This window comes from Antechinus flavipes, chromosome 4, assembly GCF_016432865.1.
Source record: "Antechinus flavipes isolate AdamAnt ecotype Samford, QLD, Australia chromosome 4, AdamAnt_v2, whole genome shotgun sequence".
In the NCBI taxonomy this organism is placed as follows: Eukaryota; Metazoa; Chordata; class Mammalia; order Dasyuromorphia; family Dasyuridae; genus Antechinus; species Antechinus flavipes.
This window is the reverse complement of record NC_067401.1, coordinates 450582258-450600009: the sequence shown is the minus strand read 5'-3', so window position 1 is coordinate 450600009 and position 17752 is coordinate 450582258. Positions and strand designations below refer to the sequence as shown.

The following is a 17752-nucleotide window of genomic DNA, read 5'->3' as shown; positions in this document are numbered from 1 at the left end:
AATGGCAGGTTAATGAGGTCTGTTCACTGGTGGAAGCAATGTCCTGCTTGTTGTTCCCCCACCTCCACCCCACCACCAACTTTGGGTATCAGGGTCTAAGTGGCTGCAGTGGGTCTGGGCTGGTCTTGCAGTTACAAGGATCTATAATCAAGTCTTGTCTCAAATGTCTCTGAGCTTTGTCACTGGTTAAGTGGCCCACAGGGTTCTGATCCAGTTAGGTTTTCACACTGGGCATTCCCTATGCCAATTAACTCAAAGATCCCGACTCCCACTTGCCCCCCACAAAAAACGTTAGAAGAACCCTCTTTGCTTGGTATTCAAATGGGAGTGTCCATGCTAGCTCTGGTTCGAGAATTCTTCTTTAAACTTCCTCAAACATTGCAGAAAGCCATCGTGTCCCCAACAAGTCACCTTGTGGGTAACTTTCATATTAAACATAAAGAAAACCGTGGCTACTTTTGACCACTAGAAAGCAGTCATGAAGCAGAGAGTGGCTTTCAAGGGGGAGCAGCCCACGGGCTGAGCCCAGTCTGCCTGCACCTGCTCTCATGAGGGAGGAAAAGCTCCCATTTAGCTGAGACACCATGGGACAGTGGGATGAATATCCTTCTAAAAGTCCTGTGTCTCCAAGTGTCTTGTATTCCTGGGTCCATAACCATGTCTGAATTTTAAGTAGCAGTCCCAGAGGAGCTTAATATGTAATCGTGTTTTTATGTAATCTAGATTTACCCAAGCCTTGGGTTCCTGATCCATGGGGAAGAAGCCAGATTAGATCTCCCAGCTCTGAAAGTCTGGGAAATTGATGTTGCTTTATTCGTCTCCTGACTGCACAAGGAGAGGTTTTCCTCTCCTGAGTGGAGTTTATAAAATGCAGTTCAAATGGAAAGTCCCCACAGACCTATTTGTGAGCTTAAATTTGTCTAAATATTTAAAGGACTCAAAATGAGCTTCCCCATCTATCGACTTTTATCTTCCTCTAGTTCGTGTTTTCCACATTTGCAGCCAAAAGGCCAGGCCATCTCCAAGCATTTATGTAGCAACTCATGGGGCAGTCTGCCCTTTTTAGCTTGTTTTATTTTATGGAAGGTGGATGATAAGAACAGGTGCCTCACCACTTTGAAATGAGTGTCCACTGGGCTGGAAGTTAGTTAGCTGGGAAGGCTTTGGCAAATAAGTTCAATAACTCTGCATCAGAAAGAGAAAGGGACTCGCTGTCCAAATGGCTCAGAATGTTCCACTTAAACCGAAAGGTTATTGCTTAAAACAATGAATCCAGAGAAACGTCTTCTGCTGAATCAGCTGCCTAATGGAGGAAAATCACAGAACAAGAGGATTTCAGGGCTGGAAGGCACCTCAGTGGCTATCCCATTTAACTCCTGCCAGAAAAAGAATCTTTTTCAAGTGGCTGTAGAGGATAGGGACATGTAGCTCTTCCACTTTGGAAAAACTTCAATTATTTGCACCTTTCTTCCAACCTCGAGCTTTTTTGCAACTTTGCATCTTCACTCCAGTAACTAATGAAGTTACTGGCTCTCCCCATTGGGGCTGAACAGAACAAAGCTAATGGTTTTTCCACGGGAGAACTTCAAACATTTGTCATCCTTCAGTTTCCTCTTCCTCAGGCTAAACATCCCTAACTCCTTCTCCTAAACCTCCTTTGGCATGAACACTGGCGCGGCCCCTCACCACCATGATTACCTTCCTCTGGCTGCTCTGTAACTTGCTTACATCATAGTGGTCAGAACCAAATCCACGCTCCAGCTGAGGGCAGACAAAGACCAAGGACTGTGGGACTCTCATTTCCCTCCCTATTTGGGGAAGCCATGTTTTCCTTCCCCCATGTTTGGTGGCCACATTCCACTGCACACTCTTGTTGGTCCGGCACGCCCCTCTGAGCCCTCAAGCCTTTGTTAGGACAACTGCTGTCTGCCGGTGCCCTGTATCCCCACCTTGTACCGGTGAATTGTCCTACACGAGAATGAACCTTAGCACAAAGTCTCAGCTGCCAGTGTGGAACTTGGTTCCGCTCAGTTGAGCAGGTTTGTTGGAGGGCTTTGTTTTTCTTGCTTTTCTATTCTTCCAGCATAGGGGGCACACACAAGCAGGGACAGAGACAGGTAGAACAGAAAGAATAGGAGAATTAGTAGGACACTTTTTAAGTGCAGAGAAAATGAAAAAAAAAAGATGGAAAAAACCCATACTGCGTTGAAAGCTATATATTGAATTTATTATTAAAATTAAATCAAATTAAAATTCAAAGTGAGCTGCCATAAAAGAGACTTTCGGGCCCATGGAAGCATTCCATGGAATGCTTTTTTTCTGTTCTGTTGGTCGCTAGAAACACCAGTTTTATTTGGGTTTTGTTGAGATCAGAATTTTAAAAGTCTTAGCTCCTCTGTCTCACTGTTGCCACACATTGTCTAAAAAAACATCACCCACGTCTTTCTTTGGGAATAAAACCTCAGCTCATCTAAGCTGAAATTGAGAAGGAAAGTCAACTCTGGAAAGACAAGTATCTTTGTCATCTAAAGAGAGAAAGAGCAGTAACAAATTCTGAAAGAGAGATAACATTGCCCTAGCAAGTTGTATTAAATCATCAGAGTGACTAAAACCCACTGGAAGACGGAGCCCAGGCTGACAGCTAATAAAAGTCTAGTAATTAGGTGAAAACATCAGGTTGCAAAGTGCAAAGATTCCGAAAACCCCTGAAGCCATTTAATATCTCCTGTTTGCCGCAGACCAAGAGGCAGCTCCCAAAGCAGACTCAGTCTCATTACTGAGCTAATGGACATTATGCTCAGAGGTACCTTTTTCACTGCCAAATAAATCAGAATTCTAAAAAGTGAAGCCTGATAACGTGGTGCAGGAAGGATTTGAAAGCACACGGCTGAGTGTTTTAGGTGTCGGGTTTAATTTGCCTCAGCCCGCTAGATTCTGGGAAAGGGGCTCCAGAGGGCTCTGCAGCATCCAAGGCAGAATTTCCCACTGTCAATTCGACTGGCAGAAAAATCAGAGCGTGGACACGATCGCCCGGCGGGGCGTATTCCTGACCCTCATCAGAGACCAGAGAGAAAAGGCGCTAGAAGAGGTGGATTTCCCCAACTCTGGCTTGTTTGGCAGGAAAGGCAGAGCCCAGAGGAGGAAGGGAGAAGGGACTGGAGAGAGATGGAGAAAAGGAGCCTGGAAGGAGGGACGGGGGAGGGGGAGGAGGGAAGACGAATGGTTGCCGAAAGGAGTGGTGAGGAACACTGGGGACCCATCCGCGTATACCTGCCCTTCGGTGCACACATGCAGCCCTATCCTGGCGGCGCAAGTTGCCCCTTGGGCAACCTCATTGGTTTTCTAGGCATCCGTTGCCTGGAGGATATTTAGAAATCCATCCACATGCTGTAGATTTTCCTAGACATTTTTCAACATACAGCAGCTCTAATGACCTTGGCAGAGAGTTCTTACTAGGGATTAATAACTGGCTGGGCTTAATGGTCCTTAGTTGTGTCTTGGGCCATCTTCCCAGTCAGCCATTAATTCCTGGGAACGGCCCTGTGCACTGACCATTACAGCAGGAGTGGCTCTCGGGGGCGATGAGGCGCTACCCAATGCGTGTCCGATGGAAGACTCCTGTGAGCAGTCACCTCCTTGTTTCCCTTCCTGCTCTCAGGGTCGGGGTCTGCATTTCACATGGGACCCTCCCGCCAGCCAACAGTTTCCTTCCGGGGAGTCCCACGTAGTCTCCCAGAAATAAACTGGAGCTGGATTTGTTTTTCAAAGGAGGAGAGGAGCCCTAAAACCTCGCGTTTGTGTTTAGTCATTTCCGTTTTAAGTCTGGAGGATTTCAGTGTGAGAAACTCCTCCCACCAAAGCATAAAGTCACCTCCATGCCCAAAGGCCATCCCCCCTTGTAGGGTACTGGTCTTCCTTTAACCTGCATCTTAAGCACCAGCTTCAGCAGGAAGGAGTCTTTCCGGGTTCTCTCTCTCCCAAAATACCTTTCATTTAACTTCTTTGTATGAATTTTATTTATCAACTGGTAGTTCAATAAGCAGAATGCTGGACTTGAAGTCAAGAAGACCTGAGTTCAAATTCAAACTCAGGCATTACCATTCAACCCTGAGCAAGCCATTTAATATCTATCTGTGTCAGTTTCCCTCTTAAAGTGGGAATAGCAATTCCATCTATTTCCCAGAGCAGTTGTGAGGATTAAATGAGCTATTTGTGAAGTCCTTTGCAAATTTTAAAGTTCCAAATAAGTGCTAGCTATTATTGAGTACTGAAAACAATATCCTGTGCATTTTTCATAATAAAAAAAAGTAATTTCATATTACTGTAATTTTTTACCGTATTAGGATTTTAAAAGGATGTATTTACTATTACTGCCTTTCTGCAATTGGTTTATGCCTTAATATGTGGTCAACTGTTTCATAGGTGCCATCTACCATGAAACACGTATATTTCTTTCTATTCTCATTCACTTTTCTCCAGAACTTTATCATGTCTAATTTTCCAAAATTCCATTCACCTGATAATTTCTTTATTGTTTATTTTATGGTTAGATTTCTCTAATTCTGAGAGGAGAAAGTTGAGATCCCCCACTAGAGGTTTACTGTCTTTTTCCTCCTATGACACATTTAACTTTTTTTAAAAATCTGGATGCCATTCTATCTGGTGCATATATGTTGTGTTGTTATTACTTTGTTGTCTATGGTACCTTTTACCAAGATGAAGTTTTCCTGCTTATCTCTTTTAATTAGATTTATTGTTGCTTTTGTTTTGCCTGAGATCATGAATGCTATCTGAGCTTATTTTTTTTACTTCAGTTAAAGAATAATAGATTCTGCTTTAGTACCTTATCTTTGCTCGTTTGTCTCTCCATTATAAATGTGTTTCTTGTCAAGCACCCATTGTAGGATTCCTTTCTCACAAGTGTGTTGCTTCTGACCACTGCCTCCTGCAATCTACCTTTCCTTCTATCAGTCTCCCCATTTCTCTTATATTCTTCCCTCCCTACGTCCTTATAAAGTAAGAGAGATTAATATTCCGAAATGATTGTGAATGCTATACCCTCTTTGAGCCAATTCCAATGAGAGCAAGGTTCAAGAGTTGTCTGCAACACCTCCATCTTCCTCTCTACTGTAATAGCTCTTGTATACCTCTTTTATGTGGGATAATTTGTCCCAACCTACCTCTCCCTTCCTTCTTCCCTCAGTGCATCCCTCTTTCTCACCTTTAATTTGGGGAATTTTTAAAAATATCATCCTGCTGGAATCAACATCCCTATGCCTTCTGTCTATGTATACACCTTTTAACTGCCCTAATAGTGATGAAGTTCTCAAGTGTTGAAAGCATCGTCTTTCCATGTAAGAATTTAATAGTTTGACATTATGGGAACCATTGTTTTCTCTTTCCTTTTACCTTTTAGTGCTTCTCTTGAGTCTTATATTTGAAAATCAAAATTTCTATTCAATTACATTTTTCAACAGGCAAGCTTAAAAGTCCTCCATTTATTAAATGCCTTTGTTTCTCCTAAAGAATTACACTCAATTTTGCAGGGCAGGTGGTTCTTGGTTGTAATCCTAGATCCTTTGCCTTTCAGAATATCATTTTCCAAGTGCACCATTCCTTTGATGTAGAAGCTGCTAAATTGTGTGTTATCCCAATTGTGGATCCACAACATTTGAATTGTTTCTTTCTGACTGCCTCCAATATTTTCTCCATGAACTGGAAGCTCTGCTATTTGGCTGTAATATTACTGGGAATTTTCATTTTGGGATCTTTTTTTCTGGAGGTGGTTAGCAGATTCTTTTGATTTCTATTTTACCTTCTGATTCTAGAATATCAGGGCAATTTTTCTTCACAATTTCTTGAAATATGATGTCTAGTCTCTTTTTCTAATCATGACTTTCATGTAGTCCAAAAGTTTTTTTTTAAATCATTATCTCTCCTGGAACTATTTTATACATCGATTGTTTTTCCAATGAGAGATTTTATCTCTTCCTCTCTTTATTTTTATATTTTTTTATTTTATTGTTTCTTCTTGTCTCATGAGGTCATTAATATCTTCTTGCCAATTGTAATTTTTAAGGAATTATTTTCTTCAGTGAGATTTTGTGCTTCCTTTTCCATTTGGCCAATTTTCCTTTTTAATGAACTGTTTTCCTCAGTAGATTTTTTTACATCTTTTTTTTCCATTTTTGTACTTCCTTTACCTTGTTGTTCACTCTTTTTTTTCATGATTCAGAGTTAGGGAAAATCGTTGGAATCTTTACAAACTCAGCTCTGTTGCATTGAGCAAATGATTGACCCTCTTGAACTTCAGTGTCATCATCTGAAAAGTCAAGGAGCTGGCTTAATGACCTCTAATATCTCTTGCAGCTAAAGGTCTATGATCCTAAGGAGAGAACTGAAAAAAGACTCTTGGGGAACTGGGAAGAGGTTCAGGGTCTAGTAAAGAATTCAGAGGAAAAAGCAATTGCAGAGGTAAGAAAGGAGGCTGGAACACCTTGTGTGGCCAGAGCCAATTGGAATGGAGAGAGATTGGCATCCAGGAAGAGAAGGCAGCCAATGGCAAAGAGGTCAAGAGAAAGAAAACCCAAATAGCCCATTGGATTTGGAGCAGGGGTCATTCTGTGGATGGAGTAGGAGGGTGTATGTTGGGGCAAAGGTTTGAGTAGAACATGAGTCATAAGTGGGAACAACAGGTATAGAGAACGTTTACAAAAAAGTTTTTCAGAGAAAGAAAGAGAGAGATGACATGGGAACTGGATAAGCCAGAAGAGTAAACAGGCATTTTCAGGAGCAGGAGAAATGAGCATGCTCATAGATGGTTCTACTTTTGTCTTTGGATCTCCAGAACCAAATAAAGTGCCTAGTACATAGAAGATGCTTAATAAATGCTTGTGAATGGGTAGATGGAAGGAAGGAAGGAAGGAAGGAAGGAAGGAAGGAAGGAAGGAAGGAAGGAAGGAAGGAAGGAAGGAAGGAAGGAAGGAAATGTGGATGAATGGGTAGTGGATAGGAAGGAGCCTATATTAAGAGAGTAATTGAAATGTACAAAAGGGATTGGGTGAGTGGTGGAACAAGATTCTAGAGCAGATTGAAGGGAGTTGGTTGCAAGGTAAAGAGAGTGAAAGTAGAACCCTGGGAGACTCAGAACAGTGTAGCTCTGAGATCCTAAGCCTAGAAATGGCCTAAAGTCTTAGCCCTGGGAGGCTGTTTATGCAAGCTTCACCTCCCCAGGCCTGTTTCTTCATCTGAAAAAAATGAGAGCATTGAACAAGATGAAGTCCCTTCCAGCTCTATAGCTGGATACAATAATCTCTAGGGAGAAAAAGAGATAGCTTTTCTATGGATGATGAATAAAAAGGAGGAAAGACAGTGGAGGGAGGATGCTGAACAGTTCTAAGGAGCGCTTGGAGCCTCTGGGAGATCCAGTTGTGGGCTTCAGTATTCTCAGGGAAGTAGGTGGGGGTGAGACAGGTGAGGAGATGAAGGGTGGGGAGCAAGGAGAGGTTGTGGTTAGTTGCACTGTTAGTATGATGTCACCACCCCCTCTTTCTCAATTAACCTCATTACTGTCTCATCCCTTCCACGAGCAGGAGGCTGGGAGCACTTAAAGGAAAATCCATGTAACTACTGCATTAGGAGTCTGGCTCACCAAGGCATGAATATTTTTACTCATATCATTAAGCTCCTGAGGATAGTGCAAGTGTGGAGATGAGGTCAGAGACAGCTTCCTCTTCTTTTTTTCTGTGCAAAATTGAAAACATAAAAATGCAAGAAACAGGGCTGCACAAATTGTTTAATTTTCAGTCATCAGCCTCCCAAGACATCATCAGTTTCTCTGAATGCAGAAAATGAAATTCATTTCCTTCTTCTTTAGACAGGATTCAGCCAGTAGGACGTGCTCTACTCTGCTAGAAAATAAATGTAGCATTATGTTTAGCATGACTATTGTCATTTTATTGGCACTACTTAGTGAAATGCACTTAAGGCAGAATCAGACTCTCTCTCTCTCTCTCTCTCTCTCTCTCTCTCTCTCTCTCTCTCTCTCTCTCTCTCTCTGTGTGTGTGTGTGTGTGTGTGTGTGCGCGCGCCTCTGTCTCTCTCCTCCATCACTTTCCTTTATCCCTCTATTTCTTCTTTCTCTCTCTGTCTGTCTGTCTCTGTCTCTGTCTGTCTGTCTGTCTCTCTGTGTGTGTGCGTGTATGTGTCTGCCTCTGTCTCTCTCTGTATCTCTGTGTCTCTGTCTCTGTCTCTCTTCCCCATCACTTTCCTTTATCCCTCTCTTTCTTCTTTCTCTCTCTCTCTCTCTCTCTCTCTCTCTCTCTCTCTCTCTCTCTCTCTCTCTCTCTCTTTCTCTCTCTCTTTCTCTCTCTCTCTCCCTCCCTCCATCCTTCCCTCCCTCCCTCCCTCTCTTTCTTTCTCTCTGGATATGTGTGTGTGTGTGCCTCTGTCTCTCTCTGTAGCTCTGTGTCTCTGTCTCTCTTCCCCATCACTTTCCTTGATCCCTCTCTTTCTTCTTTCTCTGTCTCTGTCTCTCTGTCTGTCTGTCTGTCTCTCTCTCTCTTTCTCTCTCCCTCCCTCCCTCTCTCTCTTCCTCCCTCCCTCCCTCCCTCTTTCTCTCTGGGTATGTGTGTGTGTGTTTGCCTCTGTCTCTCTGTATCTCTGTCTCTGTCTCTCTTCCCCATCACTTTCCTTTATCCCTCTCTTTCTTCTTTCTCTGTCTCTCTCTATCTCTCTCTCCCCCTCCCTCCCTCCTTCTCTTTCTTTCTCTCTGGGTATGTGTGTGTGTGTCTGCCTCTGTCTCTCTTTGTCTCTGTCTCTCTCTCTTCCCTTCTTCTCTTTTGTCTTTGGATCTTCAGAACCAAATAGAGTGCCTAGTACATAGAAGATGCTTAATAAATGCTTGTGAATGGGTAGATGGAAGGAAGGAAGGAAGGAAGGAAGGAAGGAAGGAAGGAAGGAAGGAAGGAAGGAAGGAAGGAAGGAAATGTGGACAGATAGATAGATAGATAGATAGATAGATAGATAGATAGATAGATAGATAGGAGAGAGATAAGCATACAGAAAAACAGACTAGATAGATAGATAGATAGATAGATAGATAGATAGATAGATAGATAGAGATAGGAGATAGATTGATGGATAGGAGATAGAAAATAGATGGATGGATGGATGGGAGATAGAAAAATAAAAAGAGAGAAAGACTGATGGATAGACAGACAGATAGATAGAAGAGAGATAAGAAGACAGAAAAACAGTCTAGATAGATAGATAGATAGAGATAGGAGATTGATGGATAGGAGATAGAAAATAGATAAAGAGAAAGAGAGACTGATGGATATATAGATAGATAATAGATAGATGGAGAGATAGATGGGCAGATAAATAGTGGGCTGGTAGATGTTGTTGTTGCTTGACATGTTCCCTGATATCAAGAAGGTGATGCCATTAATTGAAAATCATTTAGTTTTAAGTGAGGGAGGGCTGTGTAAAGTCTCCAGCCTCGCTTTCTCCTCTGGATCCATCTGGGTTCAGTGACAAGATAAAAACAAGGATGACCAGAAACGGCCCTGGATACAGGGGGAGCCTGGGGCCCTTTAAAGCTAAGGTCTTTCCCAGATCTCAGTGTGCCCGAGGCAACATCCATCCAGTAAAAAATGAGGCAGAGTGACAAGGAAAGACCCTCCGACATCATTGCTATTCACACTAAACTTGAGCCAATCAGAGCCCAAACAATCCGGGGGCTCGGACCAAGCCCTGCTGACGCCCAGTCACTTAGAGGCAGAGGGACTTGGGTTTGCGGATGGTCCTTAAGAAAGGAATGTAGCCCCTGTACCCCAAGGTGTCTTGCAGCTGTCTGCAATCAAAGGAACCCAAAGCTGATAGAGGTCGAGAGGAATTGTAGATACAGAGCTGGAGGCAGAGATGGCAGAGATTCAGAAGAGCGGGAGATGTGGATGTGGATGAGGATCTCACTGACATAGAGATATGGATGTGAATGGTAGAGATGTAGCCGAAAGAGCCCTGACCTCCAGTTAGAGGAACTGGGTTCAAATCCTGCCTTCAATGCCTACTACAGTATAACCCTGGAGAGATCCCTTAGCCTCACTCCTCCTCAGTTTCCTCATCCATAAAATGGGCTGTTATGCCAATAGTAGTCCCTTTCTCCTATGGTTGTCATGAGACTCAAGGAGATAACATGTGTAAAGCTATTTGCAAATCCTAGAGCAGTAGGCAAACACGGTTGCCATTATGGGCACAAAGTTCCATATGTTTGAGCCTCACGATAGCCCTGGGAGGTCGTTGCTTTGCAGATTGGGGCACTGAGGCCACGGGGTTCATAGAGGCTCACACAGAGCGAGGGACTTGAAGCTCCATCCTCCTCACTCCATATTCAGCGTTCCTTCCACCTAACTCGAAACATTGGGTCAGTTCAGGATCCCTGGGATTTGAGATGTCACGTGTGGGGATGCAGATCCCAATCTGTTTGCAGTTTCATAGATTCCTGATAAATCACACCAGAACCTCTGATTTTCAATTTAAGACAAATTTCCAAATGAACCAGAGTTAATTTGGTGGTGACGGGAAATTGGGCTGCATGAGAACGGATTGAGGGAACTGAAGACATTTAACCTGAAAAAGCAGAGACCTGGGGAGCCAGGATGGCCTTCTTCAATTATTCAAATGGTTGTTCTATGGAGGATGAATCAGAACTAATGTCTGTCCCCATAGGGCGGATCCAGGAGCCCTGGGATGAGAGAGAGAGGAGCCCATTTTCGGCCAACATGAGGAAAAATGGCCTACTCTTTAGAGACTTTCCAGAACGGACTGGGCCAAGTCAACCAGAGACTGAGTGGTCATTTGTCAGGGAGGTGGCAAAATGCATCTGCCCAGGTCCGGCAGGACTCATTGGTCTCCGAGGACCCTCAGTTCTGGGATTCTAGGCTTCTGGGTTCTTGTATCAATTGGGAAGTTGGACTTGCTGAGCTCTGCTCCCCCCTGCATGTCTACGGTTCCACCATTCTAGTACTGTTCCCTCAACATCGCAGGCTGGTGGCCTCTCGGCAATAGGACGGAATTAGTGACACACACCACTTTGTGAAACACCCGACCACCCCATCTTTTTTCACGGCTTCCTATCATTATTCTGTCTGGGGCTTGTTGGTCTTGGCCACAGGCCCTAATTATATTATCTTCAAACAGCAAGTAAACGATATTTCCCACCGAAGCTGAACGAGGAAATGTTTGATTTGACATACTTAGGCGTGCTTGTGTGCCAGGAGGTTTGAAATGAGCATTGCCATCGGAGTCCTCCTTGGTCCCTGGGTTCCAAAATGCGTGTTTTCATGTTTTCTTGTGATTAGTGAGGGGAAGCCAGAATCCCCAAATGTGGCTCTGCCCCTGGCTCCGGATAGATTGACCCAGATGGCACCCCCTAGACTCTTCTGTGATTTCAGGAAAACACGCCAGCTGCCCATTGCAAAAGAAGACGGTGCAAGGGGTTAGAGTTTACACATCATCTCCCACTTATTTCTAATCAAAGAATCACAGATTTAGAACTGGAAGGGACCCTGGAGGTCAACTAACCAACCCTCTCATCTTCTAGATGAGCAACAAAGGCCCAGGGATCTTTTAAACCCAAAAAGGGCTGGGATGTGAAATGGAGTGCTTGGGATTCAAATCCAGCCCTCATTGCCTGCTTTGGAGAAAAGGCATCTTATTACAGATACCCTAGAACATGGAAAAGAAGAATATGAGAGATTTAAAAAGAGAGCGATCCCTTCTACCTCTGGAGACCAGGGAAAATGACACTGGAATTGAGTCTTAAAGGAGGAGAATTAGGGTTTTAACCAGAAAAGCTGTTGGAGCTGTGGGAACAGGCCATTTCATGGGGGAAAGCAAGGACAAAGATCTAGAGGTAGGAAAAGACAGGGAACGTTCAGAGAAGTCATCTACACTGGCCAGAAGTTTAAGCTAGTTCCAGAGAATAGGAGACGACTGGAAAGGATCTAACTCATTTATTCATTCAACTATTATGGTCAGACACAGCCAGCTTCTTGTGCCATGTGCCAGACCTGCAATAAAGTAATAACAAAAACACACACTTAAAGGCCTGCTGAGCACATTCCACATGTGCTCCCATTTTATCCTCTAAACTACTCAAAACTCGCTCGAGTTTACAGATGAGGAAATAGAGGCTGAATGAGTTAAATGACTTGAATCTTAGAATAGACAGAAATCTGAAGTGTGAAAATTCACTATCTTGTCAAAATCTGCAGTTCAGTTCATAGGTTTTGAAAGTCAGGTGAGGATTTGGATAAAAAGAACGCACTTGCGTGTTTCCTCTGGCAAATCATCCCTGACTCCCCCTATTGTACATGTATTCCCCTCGTTCTCCTGAAATTTCTCTGTACGTGCTTATCTTTGTTTAGTTGAATTTTCCCAGTAGAATAGAAGCCCCTTGAGGAAGGGATTGTTTTGTTCTTATCTTTTTATCTCCAGTATATGGTTCAGATGTGGCAGTAGAAATAGGGACCAGACCTGCAATTCCTGTGTAACAAACTCCCTCTATTAATGAAAATTGGCACCTTCTCTGTAACTTACAAACTCAAGATGCCTGGGCTTGGGTACCCAGAACTGAGAAGTATCCTCACTGAAATGATATTCAAACCCATGAGAGGGAGCGCTAAACAAAGAAAGAATATAAAAATATAAAATATGCACAAAGAAGAAAGCCCAGGGCGACAGAGCCTTGGGAGGGCACTCACTGTTTGGGGCAAGATGGCTGAAAAGATCAAAGAATTGGGAATCGAATGGGGCGTCATGGTAACCCATGTGTAAGTGTCAAAAAGATGAAGGTGGAGAAGAGAGCGTGGGATGCTGGGAGATCCAGTATGTTCACTGCTTCTCCAACTCTGGGCCATCTGCCAATTTGATAAGCATTCCATCCATGGCTTTATCTAAGGAAGTCATGGAGAGAAATGCAAAATGGCCCCAGACCAAGCATAGATCCCTGGGCACAACCCTGGGGATGTCCTTCCAAGGGCACGTTGAACCACCGATGACGACTCTCTGAGGTTGGCCAGCCAGTTCTAAATTCATCTCATTGGGCCACTGACCAGTGGTCAACTGTCTCTTAATCTGGGCCGCCAGAAGGTCATGAGCTGCTCCCTCAAACCCATATGTCACTCATCCAGTCATTTCTCCTTGGGCCTTAGTGTGGACAACTGGCAAATGAAAGGATTGGACCAAATGACCTTGAAGGTCCCACCCAGATCTGAATCTGGGGAATAGAGGAGAGAGACCAGACTTGAGGTGTTCTTGTTATAAGCAACAGCCACATAAGGAAGCTTCTATGGATGCTATTTTGGGAGCTCCCTGAGACATTAAGTGACTTGCAGGGGCTCACACAGACACAGTACATGGAAGAAGCCAAACTTGAATCCAGAATTGAGGCTAGCTCTCTAACCACTCTGACACACATTGTGTTCCTTGCACACAGTAGGCATTTAAAAGTAGTGTGATAGAACTGGATCCCATGGTTCAGGAGAGACAATGCTTAAATCTTCAGGGTGAGGATTTGCTTTTGGAAACCAGAAAGAGCTACAAGGCAAGTCTCAATTGTTTGTTTGGTTGATTCTCTAGGTATAAGAAAATAATGAAGAATTTAATAATATGTTAAAATTGAAAATTGTGTCCTACATATATATATAAATATGTATATATGTATGTATATGTGTGTATATTATATTTTTTTCTGGGTGAGCTGATTGTTAAAATTTACAAGCCCAACCCCATCACCTGATTGGTGTTTATTGACCACCACTGAATGAAACCTGCCAGTGTCCCCCAACTGCAGACATTCCTAATTTCCCTCTTCTCTAGAGACGCTCCTTCCCTTATTGATCAGCCTTTGTTTCTCTGATGCTTTACAGTCCCTGAAGATGCACTGCAGAGACTGCGCCCTGGTGACAAGCTCGGGTCACCTCCTGGGAAGCCGGCAGGGAGAGCGCATAGACCAGACGGAGTGTGTGATCCGTATGAACGACGCGCCCACCCGCGGTTACGGCCGGGACGTGGGCAACAAGACTAGCCTTCGCGTCATCGCCCATTCCAGCATCCAGAGGATTCTCCACAAGAGGCAGGAACTCTTAAACATGAGCCAGGGGACCGTGTTCATCTTCTGGGGGCCCAGCAACTACATGCGGAGGGATGGCAAAGGGCTGGTCTACAACAACCTGCAGCTGATGAATCAGGTCCTCCCCAGACTAAAGGTCTTCATGATCACCAGGCACAAGATGCTCCACTTTGACGAGCTCTTCAAACGGGAAACTGGCAAAGACAGGTAAGGGAGCTCCAGCGCCCACTGCCCCCGGCTCTTCGGGCTGCCGCCTCCTGGTTGGATGGCGGGTTCCCGTCAACTCTGACATTCTGTGGTTCTGTGACAAGGAGATCGCTTGGGTTCCTCCCAGCTCGGGAAGAAACTGGCCATTCACATGAGAGGATCTGCGTTTTAAGCAGAAAAGAACATTGTGCCTGTTTGGAAAGCTTTTTGTGAGAAAGGATCCTGGGATCACCTTTCATAGAACCACATAAAGTGAGCGCTGGAGGGACCTTTGGAAATCCTCCAGAATGGTAGATTTCAAGATGGAAGTGACTTCAGGGATCATGATGCTCAACTCTCTGCCCCACCCCCAATTCATACATGTATTTTGCAGATGCTGAAGCCAGAGACTATTGCTGGCTAGGGTACCCAAGGGCCTGGTTCAAATCCCAGCTGTGCCATTAACTTCCTGTCCCCTCCTGGGGCCTCAGTTACAATGCTGTAAAATGAAGCATCAGAGGATGAAATGCTCTTTTCCTCTCTAAATAGATGACCTCTTGAACATCTAAGCATCCAGCTGGAGGTCTCTGCTCTGTACCATGTAGAAAAGAAAGATCTGTCTTTCTATTTTAGAAAGAACCCTTAGTAATTAGGATGAATTATTCAATCTGAAGATATCTTGTACACACAATTTATTTACAGCAATATTAATAACTGGTATTTCCAAAACATTTTGAAATCTGCCAGCTCCTTGGTCTACCTTTTCTCAACAAATCTCAGAGGAAAAGACTACAAGCCGTAATAATCTCCAGTTTACAGATGAGAACGCTGAGGCTCAGCCAGGGCTGAGTCATGTAGGAGATCACACAGCTGGTAAATGGTGAGGGAAAGAGTTGATTCTTGAGTCTTCCTGATCCAGGCTCAGCAAACGTGCACCCATATGACCCAAAAGGGAGAGAGATGGTGGTTTTCGATATCACTTTAGGGTAACATAACCAGAATTACTTTTTGACTTGTTTGTGAAAATTGGAATGAAGGGAGCTTCTTTTATGGTGGAAATCCAACTACCTTTTACAGGGTGATGACAACTTCTGGGTAGAATTGTTTCTAAAAGGTGGGTCAGTAGCACCTTAAATCGACAATTGGCAGAGTGAATTTTTCAGTTTTTATGAAGACCATAGAAATCCAAAGGGCACAGAATGTAAATAAAAGTTCTTTGGTTTACTCATGTTTTATTATGGTCAAAAAAGGGCAAAAATAAAAATAAAAATAATTTTAAAAATTTAAAAAGAGGCAGCTAGGTGGCGCAGTGCATAGAGCTCTGAAGTCAGGAGGACCTGAGTTCAAATCTAACCTCAGATACTTAACACTTCCTAGCTGTGTGATCCTGGGCAAATCACTTAATCCCAATTGCCTCAGCAAAAATTTAAAATTTAAATTAAAATAAAAAGACAAAAAGAGCATCATGACCAGCCCATTCATTTCCCAGATGAAGAAGTGGAGATCTGAGAGGTATAGTGGCTCACTGAAGGTCGTGCAGCAAAGTGGGTTTTTTCAATTCAATGGGCATCCATCAGACAGCTATTCATTTGTTATGAATACAAGGATATTTTGGCCCTGACTGGGACAGATAAGTGGTGGAGTCTTGACTCTGACACTTGCTATCTGTGTCTCAGTAAGTCACTTAACTTTAATTGCCTTGCAAAAAGTAAAATAAGATAGGCCCTGACCTCAAGGACCTACTAGGACCTACAAGGACCTCTACAAAGGGGTCCACATGTAGCTAAATACAAATAATTTTAGTGTAGAAAGAGAAGTTCTTAACCAAAGGGTCAGTGCATTTGGGGTTTTAAAAAATATTTTGGTAATTGCATTTCATTAAACAGGTTACCTTTATATCTTATTTTTATTTGAAATTTGAATTTATGATTCTGAGAAAGGATCTATAGATTTCATCAGACTGACTGCCAAGGAGACTGGGGCATAGCAAAGTGGAGAATTCTTGAATGGGAAGAGTCTCAAATGTTCTTGTCCAGAGGATGGAGCCCCTTGCATTGGGCCTTCAGACAGGAAGCCCATGGGAAAACCGGGAGTGGGGGAGCCATGGGAACAATAGATGTGTCTGCTGGTTCATGATGGGAAGAAGAATAACAGGGAGTTGGGGATCTTGTCTTTAAATGCCAAGCATTTTATCCCAGAAGTCATAGGGAACCACTGAGGAATCTTAGGAGGAACATGACTTCCGAGATGATGAGAGGCTGGGTTACACTGATGGTGTTTATTGGAAGTGGAGAGAAAAGTACAGGTGTGAGAGATTCAGGGGAGGTAGAATGAATAGGACTTGTCATTAATTAGATATGGGGAAGGGATTAATTAGATAAGGGGAATGAAGAGTGAGCTCACCCCAAGGAGGCACATCTGGGTGACCCAAATTATGGGGACGCTTTCAACAGGACAGGCAAGTCTGGAAGAGCACGGGCTTTGGGGAGTAGGAGAGACGAGGTCTGTGTATCTGAGCGATCGATGCAGCGTCCCGGGAGACGTGCCTAGAAGACGGTTGATGGTGTTCGGCTGTGGCGCTTGAGAGAGACTATTATCAGAGAGATGATCATGGCAGCAAAGTGATGAGATCCACCAGACAGAGAATGTAGGGGAAAAAGATGTGAAGGGTCAGGAAGAAATGTCTGGGGACGCCCATGATTAGAAGATGAGACATGGATGATCCAGTGAAGGAAACACTGAGATTTCAGGTCCCTAAGAAGAGAACCAGTGGGACACAGCATCATGAAAACTGGGGGGAAGAGAAGAGGGGGTGAGCTGGGGAGGAGAAGTGTTCTGGGGAAGGAAGGGGTGTGCTAGGGAAGGAGTATGCTGGGGAAACAGGAGTGTGCTGGGAGAAGGTTGTGCTGAGGGAGCCGGGGATGGGCTGGGGAAGAGGGAGTAGAAGTTGGCCAACAGTGTCCAAACCAAGAGAAAGATCATCACATTGAGCATTTTAGACACTGTTGGCAACTTTAGAAAAAAAGTATCCATTGAAATATGAGAACAAAGTCCAGATTGAATGGGGTAGAGAAATCCATGGAAGGAGAAGAGCATAGCAGAGCAACTACAAAACTGGACTGGGTCAGGAAGACAGAAGGCTTGGGTTCAACCCATCTGGGTTATGACCTTGGGTGTCGTTGAGTCATTTCAAACACATTCAAAGATTCCATTTGGGGTTTTCTTGGCAAAGATCCTGAAGGGATTGGCCATTTCCTTCTCCAGCTCATTTTACAGATGAGGAAACTGAGGCAAATGGGGTGAATTGCCATGCCCAGGATCACACAGCCAGGGAGTGTCTGAGGTCAGATTTGAACTCAAGAAGATGAAACTCCTGACTCCCAGCCCAGCATTCTGTGCAGTCTGGCACCCCTAGCTGCCCCAAGGGGA

General features: G+C 43.9%; 1 protein-coding gene across 2 annotated transcripts in view; it reads left to right on the top strand.

Moving 5' to 3' along the window:
• ST6GALNAC5 (ST6 N-acetylgalactosaminide alpha-2,6-sialyltransferase 5) overlaps window positions 1-17752 on the top strand; it is a 215396-nt gene that overhangs the window by 169962 nt on the left and 27682 nt on the right. For both annotated transcript variants that reach the window (XM_051999389.1, XM_051999390.1), the window contains exon 3: window positions 13935-14344. In XM_051999389.1, coding sequence (XP_051855349.1) covers window positions 13935-14344 — 410 coding nt within the window. The remainder of the gene's footprint in view (window positions 1-13934; window positions 14345-17752) is intronic.